This window comes from Trachemys scripta, chromosome 1, assembly GCF_013100865.1.
Source record: "Trachemys scripta elegans isolate TJP31775 chromosome 1, CAS_Tse_1.0, whole genome shotgun sequence".
NCBI classification, from domain to species: Eukaryota; Metazoa; Chordata; order Testudines; family Emydidae; genus Trachemys; species Trachemys scripta.
Window position 1 is genome coordinate 210,963,344 of NC_048298.1, and position 20,075 is coordinate 210,983,418.

General features: G+C 40.0%; 1 protein-coding gene across 6 annotated transcripts in view; it reads left to right on the top strand.

Moving 5' to 3' along the window:
- Window positions 1-20,075, top strand: part of SCML2 (Scm polycomb group protein like 2) — a 119,675-nt gene that overhangs the window by 48,288 nt on the left and 51,312 nt on the right. For 3 of the 6 annotated variants that reach the window (XM_034755921.1, XM_034755913.1, XM_034755929.1), the window contains 3 exons: window positions 8,058-8,292; window positions 15,116-15,204; window positions 16,714-16,957. In XM_034755921.1, the coding sequence (XP_034611812.1) occupies window positions 8,058-8,292; window positions 15,116-15,204; window positions 16,714-16,957 (568 nt within the window). Of the gene's footprint in view, window positions 1-8,057; window positions 8,293-15,115; window positions 15,431-16,713; window positions 16,958-20,075 lie in introns of those variants that run through there. The other 3 variants (XM_034755939.1, XM_034755946.1, XM_034755954.1) reach the window with 3 other exon arrangements.

The window sequence follows — 20,075 nt, forward strand, 5'->3', positions numbered from 1 at the left end:
TTCCTCTCTCCTGTAAAAATGGCGCCTGCTGAGGGGCAGGGGCAGAGAGCACCACCTGCTTCCTGCAGCAGCCCTGATTGGCTGTTTTTTCCCTTGCTGCCAATCAGAAGAGGTTTTTCCAAGATAGGAAACATGCAGCCTCAGCAGCTTGGGTGGTATTGTGGACATTGTAATTGCAGGGTCTGTGTCCCAGGGGTGCCATTTTAGATTTTGATTGGGGTGGTAGATAGCATTCCAGGAGATACTTGGCTGTCAGCCCCAGGTAGCCGGGCTACCACTGTCATGGCTTAAATTCAGGTGCACCAGATTGGAGCTGGATAAATGTTTGGGAATCCCCCTCTGTCTCCTGCTGGGCTGAAGTGCTTATCCCCGAGAGCCTTGAGTGGGGCTGAAGCCCTGAGTCACAGTGCACCTCAGGCTCAGAGTCCCAGCAGGCCTTAGGCAGGTGTTAAGATTTCTTCCCCACTCTGAACTCTAGGGTATAGATGTGGGGACCTGCATGAGAACCTCTAAACTTAACTACCAGCTTTGATCTGGTTTTGCTGCCACCACCCAAATTATTTATGAGTCATTTGGGAAACTCTGTCTACCTCCCCCCCCCCAGAATATTTCCCTCCCAAGTACTATAACCCTTCCCTGGGTAGCCTTGAGAGACTTCTTCACCAATTTCCTGGTGAACACCGATCCAAACCCTTGGATCTTAAAACAAGGAGAAATTAACCATTCCTCCTCCTTTCCCCCCCACCAATTCCTGGTGAGTCCAGATCCACCCCCCTTGCATCTTAAAACAAGGAAAAATCAATCAGATTCTTAAAAAGAAGGCTTTTAATGAAAGAAAGAAAGGTAAAAATCATCTCTGTAAAATCAGGATGGAAAATAACTTTACAGGGTAATCAAATTCAAAGAGCCCAGAGGAGCTCTAGCTTTAGGTTCAAAGTTACAGCAAACAGAGGTAAAACCTCTAGCAAAAGGAACATTTACAAGTTGAGGAAACAAAGATAAAACTAACACACCTTGCCTGGCTGTTATTTACAAGTTTGAAATATGAGAGACTTGTTCAGAAAGATTTGGAGAGCATGGATTGATGTTTGGTCCCTCTTAGTCCCAAGAGCGAACAACCCCCAAAACAAAGAGCACAAACAAAAGCCTTCCCCCCCACCAAGATTTGAAAGTATCTTGTCCTCTTATTGGTCCTTTGGGTCAGGTGTCAGCCAGGTTACCTGAGCTTCTTAATCCTTTACAGGTAAAATGATTTTGGTGTCTCTGGCCAGGAGGAATTGTATAGTATTGTACACAGGAGAGCTGTTACCGTTCCCTTTATAGTTAGGACACGCCCCCCAGATCACAGATAGTGTTGGACAGCCGGTTCCACACTGGCTGTGATTTTTTCCTGGAGCTCTAGGAGAAAACAGAGTTAATAAGACACATGCATCTTTAGACATGCCTCTGATTATATAAAAACTAACACTATGTCCCACATTCCAAGAACAATTTTTAACCAGTTGATTCTGGGAAACTTTCACGGGAGAGTGTACCAGGAAATGTGGTACTGTTATGGTGTAGAAGCTCTGACACCTCACTGTTGCTTGGAGATGGGATGCATCTGTTGGACAAGGGTCAGTAGATCTTTCTCTCAAACAGAAAGCTGTCCGTATTTTGGCACAAAAACTCTGTCTGTGATTTCTCTCACCAGCTCTGTCACAAACTCCTCCCTCCAACCATTCTGAAACATGACCAGGAACACCTTTCCATTGTAACGTAGTTGTCTTTCTCTCCAGGCACTGCATGTGAATTAGGTTAGAGGAGGGAGGAAAGAAATGGCAATAGATTGCTTGTACCAAGGAGTGAAGACTTCAGGGATATGTGTTTCCTGCTCACAGTGGGGGAGCCTGGGTACAGATGTCATGAGGGGGCCGGGTTGCCGTGAGAATGCAGTGAATGCGTTGGAGCCATGGCTAGGGAGGTGTGCTGAAGCAGAGCTGGTGGAGCCCAGTGAAAGCAAAAGGAAGACCAAAGACAGGGTAGGCCCACTGCTCAGTGAGGAGGGAGAAATCGTAACAGGAAACTTGGAAATGGCAGAGATGCTTAATGACTTCTTTATTTCGGTCTTCACCGAGAAGTCTGAAGGAATGCCTAACATAGTGAATGCTAATGGGAAGAGGGTAGGTTTAGAAGAGAAAATAAAAAAAGAACAAGTTAAAAATCTCTTAGAAAAATTAGATGACTTCAAGTCACCAGGGCCTGATGAAATGCATCCTAGAATACTCACGGAGCTAACAGAGGAGGTATATGAGCCTCTAGCTGTTATCTTTGGAAAATCATGGGAGACAGGAGAGATTCCAGGAGACTGGAAAAGGGCAAACATAGTGCCCATCTACAAAAAGGGAAATAAAAACAACCCAGGAAACTACAGACCAGTTAGTTTAACTTCCATGCCAGGGAAGATAATGGAGCAAGTAGTTAAGGAAATCATCTGCAAACACTTGGAAGGTGGTAAGGTGATAGGGAACAGCCAGCATGGATTTGTAAAGAACAAATCATGTCAAACTAATCTGATAGCTTTCTTTGATAGGATAATGAGTCTTGTGGATGAGGGAGACGCGATGGATGTGGTATATCTAGACTTTAGTAAGGCATTTGATACGGTCTCGCATGATATTCTTATAGATAAACAAGGCAAATATAACTTAGATGGGACTATTATAAGGGGGTGCATAACTGGCTGGATAACCGTACTCAGAGAGTAGTTATTAATGGTTCCCAATCCTGCTGAAAAGGTATAACGAGTGGGGTTCCGCAGGGGTCTGTTTTGGGACTAGCTCTGTTCAATATCTTCATCAACGACTTAGATATTGGCATAGAAAGTACGCTTATTAAGTTTGCAGATGATACCAAACTGAGAGGGAGTGCAACTGCTTTGGAGGACAGGGTCAAAATTCAAAATGATCTGGACAAATTGGAGAAATGGTTTGAGGTAAACAGGATGAAGTTTACTAAAGACAAATGCAAAGTGCTCCACTTAGGAAGGAACAATCAGTTTCATACATACAAAATGGGAAGAGACTGTCTAGGAAGGAGTATGGCAGAAAGGGATCTAGGGGTTATAGTGGACCACAAGCTAAATATGAGTCAACAGTGTGATGCTGTTGCAAAAAAAGCAAACGTGATTCTGGGATGCATTAACAGGTGTGGTGTGAGCAAGACAGGAGAAGTCATTCTTCCGCTCTACTCTGCGCTGGTTAGGCCTCAACTGGAGTATTGTGTCCAGTTCTGGGCACCGCATTTCAAGAAAGATGTGGAGAAATTGGAAAGGGTCCAGAGACGAGCAACAAGAATGATTAAAGGTCTAGAGAACATGACCTATGAAGGAAGGCTGAAAGAATTGGGTTTGTTTAGTTTGGAAAAGAGAAGACTGAGAGGGGACATGATAGCAGTTTTCAGGTATCTAAAAGGGTGTCATAAGGAGGTGGGAGAAAACTTGTTCATCTTAGCCTCTAAGGATAGAACAAGAAGCAATGGGATTAAACTGCAGCAAGGGAGGTTTCGGTTGGACATTAGGAAAAAGTTCCTAACTGTCAGGGTGGTTAAACATTGGAATAAACTACCAAGGGAGGGTGTGGAATCTCCATCTCTGGAGATATTTAAGAGTAGGTTAGATAAATGTCTATCAGGGATGGTCTAGACAGTATTTGGTCCTGCCTTGAGGGCAGGGGACTGGATGCGATGACCTCTCGAGGTCCCTTCCAGTCCTAGAGTCTATGAATCTATGAAAGGGGAGGGTGGGAAGGTGGGTGTTGACTAGCTAGGTATGCAAATTGCAGGAAATGATAAGTACAACTGCCTTAATTACTACTTACTCCTACCAACAACATATCTTTTCCTAGTTTTTATGAACAGGTAATTCAGTGGCAAAAAACACTGTTAACACAGATATAAAGTTGTTATCCCCTTGAAGAGTATGTTATGCTATTAAAGGACAAAAAGCAGGGGGGAAGGTAGCCCATGACCCCTTTCCTCTACCATCTTTGAGCAATGCCCCAGTACACACATACTCACGCTGGCCCTTGGCACTATAAGATTCAGGAGGCGCCAGATCCTAGCATACACTCGAACTTTGAGCCAATTCCCCAGAAAGAGTACCACATACCGGTATGTACAATGTGAGAACTACTTCACAGCCTTTAACCGCTCCTTTGCCATTACCCACAGGATACCATCTCAATCTACACTTTCACGTACCCATCATTAAAGCATTAGAATCCTGTTATGTTCCACATTACCACTGACAATAGCCTTTGTAATAAAAGCCCTGTGCCCTGCTAACTATATAACATACAATATTCTGCATAGAAATGATGTGTACTGGATTCTGAAGGTACACATGCACAATTCCCTTTCCTCACACACATGAGAGAGTGAAAAACACAGATCTCCTCATATCGTAATCACAGCTCTGTCACGCACCTCAAAGTAGTCCACACATGTCCTCATATCAGAGAGACACCTTTATGAAGCAGGCCCAACTACTGCCTCCACCGTTCAATGTAGGTACACCAAACACACTGGCTGCCTCTGAAGTGTATGCAAATTATTCCTATTGTTTACTGCCAGCTCCTGGGGAACAGAGGGAAGGTGATGTGGGCAACTGTCTTCACCTGCGCCCGCTTCGCCCCCCCACACACACCTTTTTGTCCTTTAATAGTGTTAGATGGAATCCTCTGGATGAGAGGGAATGGGTTGCAAAAGGAGGTGACGAGTTTGTATATTTCAGCAACTGTGGGGTTCACAGAGTAAAGGTATGTGTGTTAATGGGGCATATTGGGACAGTGCTGAAAGAGGGCAAAGATATGGGTGCTTGGGCAATCTTAATTCTGTTTCCTGGGTTTCAGAAGTTTGAGTTTTGCTCAACTCAGTGTTCTGCGAGGAGATGACATACCACCAAACAACCTCAGCTCTGCATTAACTACGTTTTTTTGCAATTAAATATACAAAAGAATAGAAAGCCTGTGAACGTGTCATCACTTTGCGTAATGCAAGGGAAGGGGCTGATAGTAAACCCTGGTGGCCAGTCAAATAATTTTCTAATGCACAGGCCAACAAGATACTTAATTAACTTCAAAATGCACAAGTAAGTGAGAAACCAATAAAATAGGTTTTAAATCAAAATAAAGATATTTGTAAGCCAAGGTATTTGTAATGCTCCTTAGACTCAATGGTTAAAATTATTTTAGAATCATTTTTATAATTATTTAAATTCTTTAACTATCTGAAATCTGCATCCCTTTCTCTCACTCTTTGTCCTGTCTGTTTAGATTGAAACCTATTTGGGGCAGGGACTATCTCTTACCATCTGTTTGTGCAGCACATAGAGCAATGGAAGCCTGATCTCAGTTGGCTTCATATGCTACCATAACGCCAAAAATAAATATTATGTATGATATCTTTTAATATCCACCCCCCCCCCCCAAGTATTGCAATTTAAACCAATTTCTCTTTAAAAAACAACACTAACTTTTCAATTTAAATTGACTTTCACAGTTGTGGAGAATAACAGCTTGACAAGCAATATCCTGACATTGAATTGCCCTTTAAATTTAATATGCCTGGGCTCTCCTCTCAGACAGCCTGCTGTCTGAATGCTACATTGACAGATGCTAGGCTCCACACACTGAATATCTCTTGTCTTTTTATTGTGCAGAGTCTTATGGCTCCTTCAGGGCTCCTGCTGTTGATCTGGGTTCTGTCTCAGACAGTGCTTCTGCACTCACAGCAAGAAGAACCCAAGATTTCAATATTTTTAAAATTTCAGAAAGGCATTGCACCCCCCATTTGTTATCCTAGTAAGTCTTGCATCACACTTTTCCTGACAGGCTGGACAGACACAGTTCCTACCATTGACTGACACCTGTCCATTTTAAATAGATAGATATTTTAAATGGATACATATTTTGTGTGGGGTGAATACAATTTCTCTGGTCTTCCCTCTCCCTCACAGCTTTGGACCTGATTGATCCTGATCTTCAACCGCTACTAGGTTAATAAATCCTGTTTAGTGCTGTGCCGTTGTCATGCATCAATCATCCCTGCCTTCCTGGTACAGAAATTTCTTAAAGGATCTTCCTCTCCCCTCTTCTTCCTAATTTACGGTATGCTGAACACTGAGCCAGTATCAAAGACCAATTACCAGAATGGGCAAAGTGATGATACAGATGTCTTAAGTCCAAAAACTGATGCGTGCTTACATCTTTGCATCTAGTGGCTGACACTTCCTCTGTGTGTGTGTTCAACTCTATGAGAGGAAGTCACTGAACTGGGACCTAATACATCTAGGTTCAGTTCTCAACATTACACAGATTTCCTATGTGACCTTGGGTAAATCACTTTTTCTCTTTCTCTCTTTTCATTTCCCATCTGTAAAATGGGAATATTTCCTTTCTTCTGCCCTTTATCTTATTTATCTAGATGTAAGCTCTTTAAGGGCGGGATTGTCTCTTACTTTGTGTTTATACAGTGTCTAGCACAGTGGTGTCCTGATTTTGCTTGAGTTCTCTAGGCCAGTGGTACTCAACCAGAGGTACATGCACCCCCTGGGGCACGCAGAGGTCTTCTAGGGGGTACATCAATTCATCTAGCTATTTGCCTAGTTGTACAGAAGTCTACATAAAAAGCAGTAGTGAAGTCAGTACAAATTAAAATTTCATACCAATGACTTGTTTATACTGCTCTATATACTGTATACGGAAATGTAAGTGCAATATTTACATTCCAGTTGATTTATAAATATAGGGTAAAAATGAGACAATACACAATTTTTCAGTAACCGCGTGCTGTGACACTTCTGTATTTTTATGTCTGATTTTGTAATCAAGTAATTTTTAAGTGAGGTGTAACTTGGGGATACACAAGACAAATCAGACTCCTGAAAGGGGTACAGTAATCTGGAAAGGTTGAGAACCTCTTCTGTAGGCACTACTGTAATACAAATAACACATAATTATCTGTTACTTTTTGTTATGAATGTAGCGTACCTCATGCCATAAATCTTAATTTGTCTTCAGCTACTATATCACATCAGGTAGTTAGTCTGGATCTAATGGCAATTTTCATTGTTCTTTCCCTCTTGTATTCTCACTTTCACCAAATGACCCTTGGTCTCCTCATCTATGTTTGTTCTTCTGATTACTGAGAATTCATCATGTTGATATAGAAGTAATACCAAGCCTCCACAGCGGTTGCCACCCTAGTTCTTAAAAGTGGCTTTATTAAAATTTTGCTTAATTCACAATGCCTTTTTGAAACATCATGGGTACAATTACTTGTAATTCTTTTGCCAGAAGGTAATCATTGTAATATGTTTCACCATTATCAATATAATCATTGCCCTCTTGTGGAGTCCGGCAGTGCCATGGCACAGTGATTCTCAGCTGTGCCGTTCTTAGGCAAGGGCGGTCGGTGCTCCAACTGCTAGTGCTCTAGCACTACATGGTCTCCAAAGAGTACTCCAGCAACAACCACACTCTGACTAACCCAGGCACCCTGTCTTGGTGAGCCACTCTTTACCAATTGCTCTCTGAACTACCAGGGAGCCTTCCACCTGCTCCTCACTTCTGACTCTGCAGTACAGGAAAGAAAAACAGCAGATCAACTGCTGGCAGAGTCATCATGCTAGTCTAGAATTCCAAAGCCATTAAGCCAACAGAAATTAACTGGCTGATTAAACACTTCCTTAAAAACCTGAGGATTTTGCTGTTTGGGGGAGAGAGGCTTTGGACTCCGAGCTCTCCAGCAACGTGGCAGCCAAGCATCTTGCTCAGGTGTTGCTAGCAAGCAATACAAGACAGTCAATTATTTGTAGTCATCCTTTTTCACTGACTAAAGTTCATAAACTGATAAGTATAACAGCATTTTATATGTCTTGATGAATGGAAGCTGTGTGTTTATAACTGTCCAATATATTTAGTAACTCTTTTCATGGTATCTGTCTGAATCTGTTTCAAACTAGGAGACAAAAATAAGAAAAATATCTTTTTTCCCCCCCACCCACACCCCTCCTGTAGTCTAGGATCCCACCTAGCAATGATTTCAAAGTTGGTATGAAACTGGAAGCCCACGACCCACGCAATGTTACCTCAGTGTGTATAGCTACAGTAATTGGAATCACTGGTGCCAGATTAAGGTTGCGGCTTGATGGAAGTGACAACAAAAATGACTTTTGGAGGCTTGTGGATTCCTCTGACATACAGCCAATTGGGACCTGTGAAAAGAAAGGGGGGATGCTCCAGCCGCCACTCGGTAAGAAACAATGTTTCTGAACTAATGACATGGTATGTGTGATCCACAAGATGCTGCTCTCCTATGGTTAGTGTTATCTTGTTTTCTTGGCAAGTGCTGCGTAAAATAATGGTTCAAGTGAAATGTTAACAGCAGAAGGATAAATGCTAAGTAAAAAAGCTAATAAAGAGAGTAAATGAGCTGGACCCCACTTTGTGTATTACTGTGTCTAGGAATGGATAGAGAAATTTAGAATTTGAGTATGAGTTCTACTATCCAAAACATTTTCCCTCTTCCCAGAATCCCCCCACTAATCACGAGAAGGGACAGATCCCTCATGGCCTTTTCAGTGACTGCTTGATGGGTTACACATAAATATTACGTTAATCTACTTAATTTATCCTCCTTCATCCCATAATTTATAGGGGCATTACCTTGTGGCATTACCTTGTAGGCTCTACATTACTTTCAGTTGTGGAGAAGAGTCCCAAAGTGCTTTCTAAAGCCACATTTCTTACAACTTGCATGTAGCTCCTGAATTTGGGTCTCTGGTGTATCAGGTGCGCTGCAGAAAAGGGAGACGTCTTTTTAAAATTTTAATCATTCTAAAAACTGACAAACTCAAAATGATTTCCACAGGAATTTAATTTATATTTTTTAAGCAAAATGAAATACATTTAAAGTATGTTCTTGCCACTACAAGGTCCTAAATGCCTCTTCCCATAAAACTCCAAGGAGTAACAGCTTGTGTTTTGTTGCTTTCTTTTCTTTTTCTTTTCTCTTTTACTTTTCTATCTAATTTAAGAGTAGGCTGACTGAAGTGAGGGTGCATTTTCTGTCTTTCACTCACTCTGCATGTTCATTCACTCTTTTCTCATTCTTAGTCTAGGCAAGCTCTTGGATGAGAGAGGAAACAGAGGGACCTACGTTGCTTCAAACCTTTTTCTCTTACACTTCTGTACCACTGTATGTGGTAATAGTAATTTTCCAAATATATGTATCAGAGAATGGGAGCAAATGTAGTATGTGTTTCCTGGTTTTAGACTGATAACTTCGCACTACACTCTTTATTGCTGCTCTACAGAAGCCAGCAGTCCCTTGCTACTGTCCTTCCAGAGGTCTTCTTCCCCACATAATCTTCCTGCACACTTAGATATCCATAGTTTCCTTTCCAACAAATCCCTCCCATATTTGGACAGGTCTAAACTCAAGAGCGTTTTGCTGGTATAGGTATAGGGGTGTGATCGCTGACTGGCATAGCGGTGCTAGCAAAAACCCCTACTGTAGATGCAATACTGGAAAATCTGTGCTTTTACTAGTTTAGCTTCGAGCACTCCTAGTGTGGACACAGCTTATATTGGCCAGCAAAACTTTACTACAGTAGAACCTCAGCGTTACGAACACCAGAATTACGAACTGACCAGTCAACCACACACCTCATTTGGAACTGGAAGTACGCCATCAGGCAGCAGCAGAGACACTCCCCTTTCTTCCCCTCCCCCAAAAGGGCAAGCAAATACAGTAAAGTATTGCGTTAAACCACAAAAAAAAAAAAAAAAAAAAAAAATGGGGCGGGGAGCAGCATTTTTCTTCTGCACAGTAAAGTTTCAAAGCTGTATTAAGTCATTGTTCAGTTGTAAACTTTTGAAAGAATAGCCATAATGTTTTGTTCAGAGTTAGACATTTCATAGTTCTGAACAACCTCCATTCCCGAGGTGCTCATAGCTCTGAGGTTCTTCTGTAGTGCAATTTCGCTGGCCAATATAAGCTGTGTCCACACTCAGAGCACTCTACTGGTATAGTATATCAGTATATCTTTTCCAGCAAAATGCTTCTAGTGTAGTCATGGTCTATTGTGTAATATAAGAGAAAGCAAAGCAGTGGTTCCTGTTCACTTCCTGTGGATGGTGATTAGTAGCAGGAGCAGTTTCTCTCAGCAGCAGAGAAGAGCGCTCATTGTCTATTCTGTTTGTGCATAAGCCCATCCTTAGGCTTGTATTTTTGTGGAAGTATTTGTGACACAAAATCACTTCAGGCAAAATAAAAAAACTAAAAAAAAGAGACTTCTTAGGCTTTACTTAAAAATACTAAACTTGAGTTGACAATGTCATTTTCAAATCACACTTGCTAGTTTTATGAGGAAAAATATTTTCCCTTAAGGCTCACTCAGCCTTGCTGCTGACAGCGAAGCTGTGTTCTTTGTGAATCGTACATTGCTACCAGGATCTGCATTCAGAGCTCACTTAATGATAATGATGATGGTGATGCGTGAATCTAGGTCACTCTTTGTATTAGAGGTCTGCCCAGGCCCAGACCCAAACCAGACCCAAATCCACCCAATCTGAGCCCAAGAGTGTTGTCATTTTCCAACCTGACCCTGACCGTTCCCTCCAAACCTGAATTAGCGGCGCCACTGCCACCTCCTGCTGCACTGTGTGGTGGTGGCAACTGCTTGTCCCAATCCCGTTGGCTGCCACCCCCGCTGCACTATGTTCTGTGGAGTGAGAGGTGCAGCACACTCACTTGGCAGTGCATACTATTCAATGAGGCAGAGGTGGCCGGCAGGAGCTGGGCACGCAGCCACTACTATGCCAACCTCCTGGGCAAGAGAGAGATTTCAGAGGTGACCTGACCTGAGCCTCAGAGGTTCAGATTGTTTTCTGACCCAAACCAAACCTGATACTTGTTGTCCGATCCCATCAAGTTCTGGTAGAATTGCAGGAATCTACTCTACTTCTATCAAATACTGGTTTAGCACTCAACAGGCTCTGGTTCCAGGTGCTTAGCCAGTATTTTCTACCAGTTCAGTGGTGTGACTTTCTTTAAAACTTGGCAGCAGGCATGTACTGCTTAATGTTATTTTTTATATTTAAATTAAATAACTTGAATAGATTATAATTTTAGGATTTAATATAGGTTATCAATTTCAAATATAATTCTAAATAGCTTTATTTTTTTTAAAAGTGTTTAATATAAATACAAAATTATTTTTAAAAAATGTTACCCATCCTGTTTTAAACCATAACTTTACTTTCAAAAGTAAACATTTTCTGTACTGTGGTATTACTTTACTGTGGCATTTCCTATAGTTATAATGTATCATGTTTGCTGTGGTGAAGTATACTTAGTGTGGTGTAGTAAGTATTTTACTCTGTAAGGTTGAATATAGTTGGATGAGATTGTATTCTGACTTTCCAAGACCCTAAGTACCTTTAAAGAGCTGCCATTTTATAAACCAGTCAGAGAACATTTTCTTTCCTTTTCCCCAACAACACAAATGCATAATTTTGCCTAAAAATTATACCTCCTAAAACAGCTATTCTAGTTAAATGTGGCATATATGAGAATATGGTATAAAGTTTTTATCAGAACTTGTTAGGAGTAACCTTCATAATTCAATACTGACTTCGCTCATGGGAATACAACTATCTTAAATTTATGCTGATAAAACTTTTGATACCACATTAACATGTATTCCCTAAGTATAATAAAGGGAATATAAATATTAATACTTCTTTGGTCAAAATAGAAAGAAACAGGAAGATATTCTCACTTGCACTTAGGTTTATTGTCAAATATGGTTACTAAGCAACCACTTTATAGTGGTCTGCGTTTATCAACAGTTAACCACACAGTATTTTCCCATGTAGCACAGTAGGTCTTTTCTATCTCTGATCAGCGTAACTTACAGAAAAAAGAAGAAAAATGTCCAGTTACCCCCGCCCCCCCAAATCCTGGTAAACTTGACCCTGGCCTACAGGACTTCGTGTATTCCAATATTTTCACATTAATATTTGGGAAATGCTTCATCTATGGGCTTCTGACTACTGGGTGGATATTTTGAGAGAGATTTTTGTTCTGTTACTATATCACTGGCAGATGGATAAACAAATGCTTGGGATCCTTGAAGTAACTGTTCAGCTAAAGTTAGGAAATATGGAATGAAACTCCCTATCTTTTTCTACCTGTGATATTCCACTAGACCACCAGGAGGAGCCCACTCTTAATCCAACAGTGAAATACTCAGTACAGTAAGTCCAGAGTTAATCACTAGAGAGCCATCTGGATGTTTGTGCATTGTGCTGAGGAAAATGGTTGTATTCCTGGAGAAGTGAAAGATAGGGTAGGTGGTCATGGCGGTATTGTAGTTCACTTACACTCCCAGATGCAGGAAAAATGCAGGTACCTAATGGCATCAGAGAACTTTTGGACAGACTGATATTATATCAAGCACAAATTGGGTCTCCACTACTGCTGGTCCTCAGCTACTAAGTAATATTATGTTGCAAGGCTCAGTTAATAATTGTTTTGAGATCTGTTGGTGGAAAGGTGAAGTATTATTAAAATGTCACTCCATTGTACTCCAAAACTGAACCTTCCAAATTTTGTGAGAGGGAGATAACCAAAATGGAGCAGCAATTTGCTCTGTGTGGGTCTGCAATCTATTTAAAGTGTTTCAAAATACAGTGCTTGTGCCACTGTAACTATATTGCTTTAGGACCAGATATAGTGAAAGCAGTATAACCCCCTAATGTGGATGCAATTATTACTCGTATAAAGGTGCCTTGGTTGGTATCAAAATAGGCTATACTGATGTTAGCACTTTTATATTGGTATAACTACATTTACACTAGCTAGTTGCACATCCTTAACTTTATCTATTCCTAAACTAATACAGTGGTACAAAAAATGTGTATACACCAGTCTGTGGCCAGTGATGTCCTTGTGTTCTGATTGCCATTTCTGTTCATTGAAATTAGTTGAAATGTTATATCTAATAAGCAAATGTTTTTGTACTATCCAGGAATGCCAGTTTGGCTCCTCTCATAATGATCGTCAGCCATTCTATTGCATAGTTTATTCAGAAAAGAAATAGTCACACATTGTCCCTCTAGTCCTTGATTCTTTAGTGATAGCTAGGTTCCAAAATTCAAACATCCTGGCATATATAGATACATTTTTGAAAAAGCCTTCTTGGCACTTTTGCAGCATCCTGTTCCTGGGTAAAGCTGGGAGCTAATTGGGTGTATAATTGCCTCCTGCTACACACTTACACAACTGATTTTCCCAAGTGGAATGGAGCCTTCTGGTCCCAACATTTGATTTCTCTCACAGTAACAAATGAGTTAAAATAGTCCCTCCCACCTGAGCGCTAAACATATCATAGTTTCACATATTACATCGGGCTCAGTAGTGTTCAGTGTCTAGTTAAGGTTTCAAATTCCAACTTCCATTTGAAACTACTTTTTTTTTAAGTACTTTATAAAGTTTTCAAACAAATTCCTTTGGGGATAACATTTTCCATGCTCTAATTAGAAGTGATTTTTTTAAAGAAAGCTTACATGAAATCAGTTGAGCTACTTAACTGAGTAGTGTCACCACCCTTCCTGTTACTGGCATGTGCAATCACGCACTCTGTGCTTTCCAGTGAGAAAGCTAATTCTTAGCTAATTCAAAAGGTGAATCTAGAAACTTCCAGAATGGCATGTTTTATAAATCATGTTAAGACTTAGAAATCAATCCAAGTTTAAAAATCAGCTCAGTAGTTTCTCAGTTGTGAACATTTAAACTTAACAATTTCTCACATATATAAGATCTCTTGTATCCAGTTTTAAAATGCAATTTAAGGAGTTGTGGACTTTAAACAACTTTTAAATCTGTCTGCTCAGTTAAGTACAACTTAAGGCCACTGTGTCAGGGAGCCAATACCCAGGACAGGAATTAAGGTTTAAATAGTAAGTAATCAAAAGTCATGTAAACTTTTCCATATATACTATTAGTTTTTTTTTAAATCATATCTAGATTGTAAGGCAATTCTTCAAGTCCAGACAAGGATTCTAGTAGTAGTTGCTTTAGAGAGAAGTTTCCTATTAGGTTCCTGTTTTGTTGTGTTAGGTTTTTTTGGAGAGAACTACAACAGACTTTCACCTGCTAAAGATCTGGCCCAAAATATCTGTTGTCTATTTGAATCGGTTTAGTAGCTTCAAATACAGCCCTGAAGGTGCTTTGGAAGCAGAGAGAGATATAAGCATGTCTCTTCCTTTACTGGGAGGTACTTGGTTCTGAGGGAGAATGCCATGGAATGAAGAATATTTCCACCAAACAATTGTTTTGATAAAATAAAGTTGTTTTTAATAAAAGCAGGTTTGGGTTATAGTAACTCTTTGTGCATTGTATTCACTTATTTTTTTTAATGAAGAATACTGGCATGGAAACATTCTCCACTTTCTGCAATTGCAATGTGATGCATACACTTACCAAGATGTTTCATTTCTACCATTCCCTGTTTTGTCCTCTTGTCTTTGTAATTAAAGGATGTATTGTTTCATTGAAATTTGTTTGCACTTCCTTGTTTCTTTTTGTGAAGGAATCTTGTGAAAGAGCCTCAATGGAGAAGAAAATGTGTCTAATAAAAAATAAGAGTTAGAGGACAGAGAAGCTAGACCAGAGGATGTCATTTGAGAATGAAAGAAAACTGGCCCCGTAAATATAACTTGGTACTATGCAAGGAAGATGGTTTGGGACCAGGGAATATAGAGAATGATTTAATCTGCAGTACTACAGCTTGCATGTCTCTAGTCACACTTAATATAGTAACCATGATAAATGATTTTGCAGGCAAATCACTCCTGAAAGGAAGTATACTATCCAACGTGTTTACTGCTGTAAACAGCTGCTCTATGCATTCATGTGTCTTGGCCACATTTATTTCTAGCCAAGTCCAAACCAGAGGGTTTTAGACAGTAGTGGGGTAAATTCTGCATCTTTCTTCTTCCTGTATATTAATATTTTATAAATGTGAGTCTAGGATCTTTTACACAACTAATCTATTTATGTTAATTAGGTTTCCAGATGAATGCATCATCTTGGCCAATGTTTCTGTTAAGAACACTAAATGGAGCTGAAATGGCACCAGCAGCATTCTTTAAGAAGGTAAGAAGAAAGGGGCTCCTAGTAAACAAGCTTCCATCAACTGGTCCATGATTACATTTTTATTGAGGATGCCAGGATATTGTACTGTTCTCTTCAGCATGGAAAGGCAACAATGTTATTTAAAATTACTTTGAAGTGGATTGGCAAGCCACAAAACTGGACAGGAAATGATCATCTTCTAGTCCAAATGGATGGGCACCTCTTTTCCTCTGTTTGGACCTTTAAGGTATGCTGTATTATTTAGAAAAAAATTGTGTTAGCTTGGTTTTTTTCATGGATTTAAGATGTCATGCATCTCTTGTTTGTTGACAGTAACATATTCATGATGTGCCTGTGTATGTGTTGGGCTAAAACTGGTAAAGGAGAATGAGAGCCACAGGAACGTATGGGGAGTCTATGCTGAATATTTTTATTTGGAGCATACTTCACAGTTGAGCTGTTAAGAATGTAGTGGGGACTTAGCTGAAAGTAATAAAAAAATGCTATCAGTTTTAGAAGTGTGGTCTTTATGCTGAAGAAAAGAGGATCTTAAAAAAATGTGTGAAATGTTTTTATGCAAAAAATATGTAGGGATGCAAGTATGACTCAGCTGATCTGTTGATTTGATTTGTCCTCTTACCATTCTTATGAGCTTGATAATGGCTTTGCATGAGTTTCTTTTAGTAAAAAGAAGAACAGGAGTACTTGTGGCACCTTAGAGACTAACAAATTTATTAGAGCATAAGCTTTCGTGGACTACAGCCCACTTCTTCGGATGCATAAATGTATATTGGGCTTGATCCTGTAAGCTCTTGCTCGTGAATCCCCATTCATTTTGATTGATTTGAATGCATTCATAAAATAGCTATGGTATGAGCAGTGGCACTGCAAGCTTCTCGATACTGTCCCAGCAATATGCCTCAGCCCTCTTCTGGAGGATCTACCTCTTGAGGGTGAGATGTAATTTGGTTTCCCTTCAATCCTTTGGCCTTTTTGCTGAGACTGACAAGAGTTCCATTGTGGACCATTGTGTTGCTGATTTTTGTTTTGTTTGTCCGAGACCAACTTATTTCACACAGGCCACTAAACAGCCTTCAGATGTTAATGATTTGCATGTGCATTTGGATAAGTAATAAAGAGCTGAAAGGTTCCCCAGTCCATTATCAATCCCCAGAAACATCCAGTTCCTCATAGAAGTACATTTTTCTGATCCTGTCCTCTCCCTACATAAAACTATGCCATTTATTTTTAGTGTACGTTCACTATCCCACCGTTCCTGTAGAACACATCAGATTTTCTCAGTCAACTGCTTAAGTAGACTCGGCATAACCTTGCTCCCAGTCACATAAGTAGGAGCAGAATTGAGCCTAGGTAATCTAGAAAATTTAAAATAAACTTGTAACATGTATTAAATGTGTACTGTATAACCTTTTTGGAGTAGTCAGTATGAGAAGTTAGAATGTTAGAGAAAAGTAGCTGTTTTTCAAGAATTCATGGAAACCTAGATGTTCTACAATTTTATTTTGACAGGAACCACCAAAACCTGCTCCAGACTATTTTAAAGTTGGAATGAAACTTGAAGCAGTAGACAAAAAGAACCCTTATTTAATTTGCCCGGCGACCATTGGAGATGTTAGAGGAGATGAAGTTTTCATTACATTTGATGGCTGGCGGGGAGCATTTGACTATTGGTGCAAATATGATTCTCGAGATATCTTCCCAGTCGGATGGTGTGGCTTAACAGGAGATGCACTACAGCCACCAGGCAACAATGGTAAAACCACCAGTAATAACGCTTAATCTATCTTCCCAAATTTTGCTGCTGTTAAGCAGCTGGGACTTAAGAACCAACTGATCTTATGCAGATTTTAGGATTTTGATATGTAAACAGCTGATGCAGATGAAATAGTGACATGTTTTCACTGTATCATACCGAAGGATATGATTAGGCACAGATTCCATGATTTTAGTGGACCTCCATGACTTCTTTGGCTTCAGCTGTCAGCGGCCAGGGCCAAGTCAGGGCTGTGTGCCTGCCCCCCGACCCCGTATGGCACTGTGCACCCCATGGCTACAGCCGGGGCTGTAGCTGTGTGCCCCTCCCCCGCAGCTGCGGTTGGAGTGTTCGCCCTCCCTCCCCTTGAGCCTAGAGCAGGGTCTGTGTCCCATCCCTCTCCTGTAGTGGTGGGGCTCAGGCTGTCAATCTCTTCTCCCTGCCCCTCCCCTCTCCTCCCCCCATGGGGCTCCAGTTGTTATTGCTCCTCCGACCCCTGATTATTTTTAGTAAAAGTCATGGACAGGTCATGGCTCCTGTGAAATTTTGTTTATTGCCCGTGACCTGTCTGTGACTTTTACTAAAAATAACCTTGACAAAATCTTAACCTCAATCATATATTTTTGTGTTGTCTCTTTGAGAAATTATTATTGCTCATTTACAGTAGTTCACAACTATTTGTTCACACAGTAACTCTGGAAACTCTTCTTGACTGACATTTACATGCCATAATTTGTTTCGTTATCATTCCTGCTCTAATTCTGATAATGGTTAACGACCAAATCTAAACAAATTCCATTAAAACCAATTGCATTTAAATTCTCAGGCAGTGAGAGATCTGGTTATGTTCAGTTCTCTACTTTTGAAGAATATTGGACTTCATCTAGACCTTTTACTTATATTGTTGGTAGTCTCAATAATGTTGGTAGCTGTATTAATTGAATTTCATAGGAATTTATATTCAACTTTGCATGAACACCTTACCTCAAGGTTATAGAATGGAGCTCTGAAGAACAACAAAAAACTGTTTTAAAGTAGGAAATGCAATAAAAGTTTCTTTATTGTTTCCAAGGGATTCAAACTCTAGGCTTACCTGTAGCATTTGCTTTGGGCTGTAAACTTTCTGTTTTTGAAGTTGTATATTATTAGGCTCTTCCAAATATTTTGTTTGCTGCTTACCTACCTAGTTATGTGAACCTATAGATAGAGAGCTCCCTTAGCTAATAGCCAACTTTTCTCTGTCATTATATACCCATTTCCTTCTTTGCCAAGGTATGTGAAATGAAAGAGGAATATTAATGTTTAATATCTGTGATATGCTATGGGGTCTCTTATAAGATATCTGAAATCTGAAGTTTTGCTGTAAAACAATTTGGGTTGTATTATCTTACTCCTTTCAGATTCAAGATGTGTGAAAGGAGTTTTTATAAGGAGGAATCACATTTTAAAATTCATTCTACTGTTACTGAATAATTTGTTCTAATCATGAACGGTTTCACTGTGTGTGTTAAGTGGATGAGAAACAAGAAGAGCACATTTCTGTAGAAAAGTTGGTAGAACAAAGAAGACAAGTAACCATTTATGGTTCTTTTCCCAACATTTTTCATTTTTAGGACAACAATGTAAGAATCAGAGGTAAGGCTAGCCACTAAAGATTGGCATGAGAATTGGGAAGAGTTGTCACAGAAAATCTTAGTGTAATATAACTTGTTAGACTGAAACAGGGTTAGGGAGGAAAGGTGATCCAGTGGTTATGGGTCTAGCCTGGGACTCCCTGCTCTGTCACAGACTTCCTTGGACAAGTCACTTAGTCTTTCTGTGCCTCAGTTCCCCATCTGTAAAATGGGGATAACACCACTGTTCTAGCTCACAGGGATGTTGTGAGGATAAAGGCTAACGAATACAGGCTATGAATAAGATGTGTTAAAACTTGTATGGAAACTTCATGTATGTTCATTATGATAAAATGAAAAGATGTTCAAAAAGCATTGAAGCACTCAGATACTTAGTGGGGGTCATTTAAGTACCTTAGGTAGGTAGAAAAAATAATACTGTCTTTTTAAAAAGGCTTTGAAGATTGGAGGGTTTTCTCCATACAGTTGCATTTCTATCTTTTATAGCTAGGAACATCATTTTAAAGCAATACTTCTGTGAGATTGGAGATGATGAGAAGAAAGCTGCATTTCCAGTCAATTCCCAGGGTGATTATCATATGAAACAAGAGATTTAGATATAAGAAATATGTTTCTTAGTTGATTTTAATGACAATTTCAGCCTTTTCCTCAACAGCTTTAGCTTGGGATCTTAAAAGGTGACTAAGAGTTAAGCACCTAACTTCCATTGAAAGTTAGGGGAGTTAGGTGCTTAACTCCCCTAGGCTCCTTTGAAAATCCCAGTTGTAATTTGCAGCATACAGAGAAATGTCATCCACGGCCTTTCTGTTGATAAATTGTCAATCCACCAGTTTAGGTCACGTGGTCTGTTTTTTTTCTAGGAATGTTTATGAAATTTAAGGAAAATATCAAGGACTTGGATTTAAATCTAATCCCAAGTCTTAAAGTTGCATGGGATTTTGGAGAATGGAAATTGCTTTGATCTCTTGTATCAACATGTTATCTTGATCTATGGCACCTCCGTCATCTGAAGATGCAACTGCAAGCAAACTGATCCCACGTTCATAGGACTTAGAATCAAAGATCTCTTTTCTATATTCAGACCTAATATATAGCGACCTGATAGTCTATATTCAGACCTAAATCCTTCCTGCAGTAGTGGACCAAAGAGGAGATTATGATCAAGGGAAACCTTTGAATGTGTGGCTGGAAAGAAATTCAGAACTAAACTAATCTGAGGTATGATAATCTGGGGGTGCTGGCTACTACTAAGTATATTTGGTAGGAAAGAGGCTGTATTTCCCTATTTCCCTAAGAGAAATCGAAAGGAATGTGATGTGCCATTTCCCAAAGGAAAAATTATGGCGCAGACGACAGCTTGCTGATTTGACATATGCTGTTAACTAGCAAATATCTGCTGGCGAAATACCCGTTTTTCACTTTCTCACCCCCCTTTGGATCCCTGGAATTTGGGCACATTTGAAAGATGACTCCTTTAAAACACT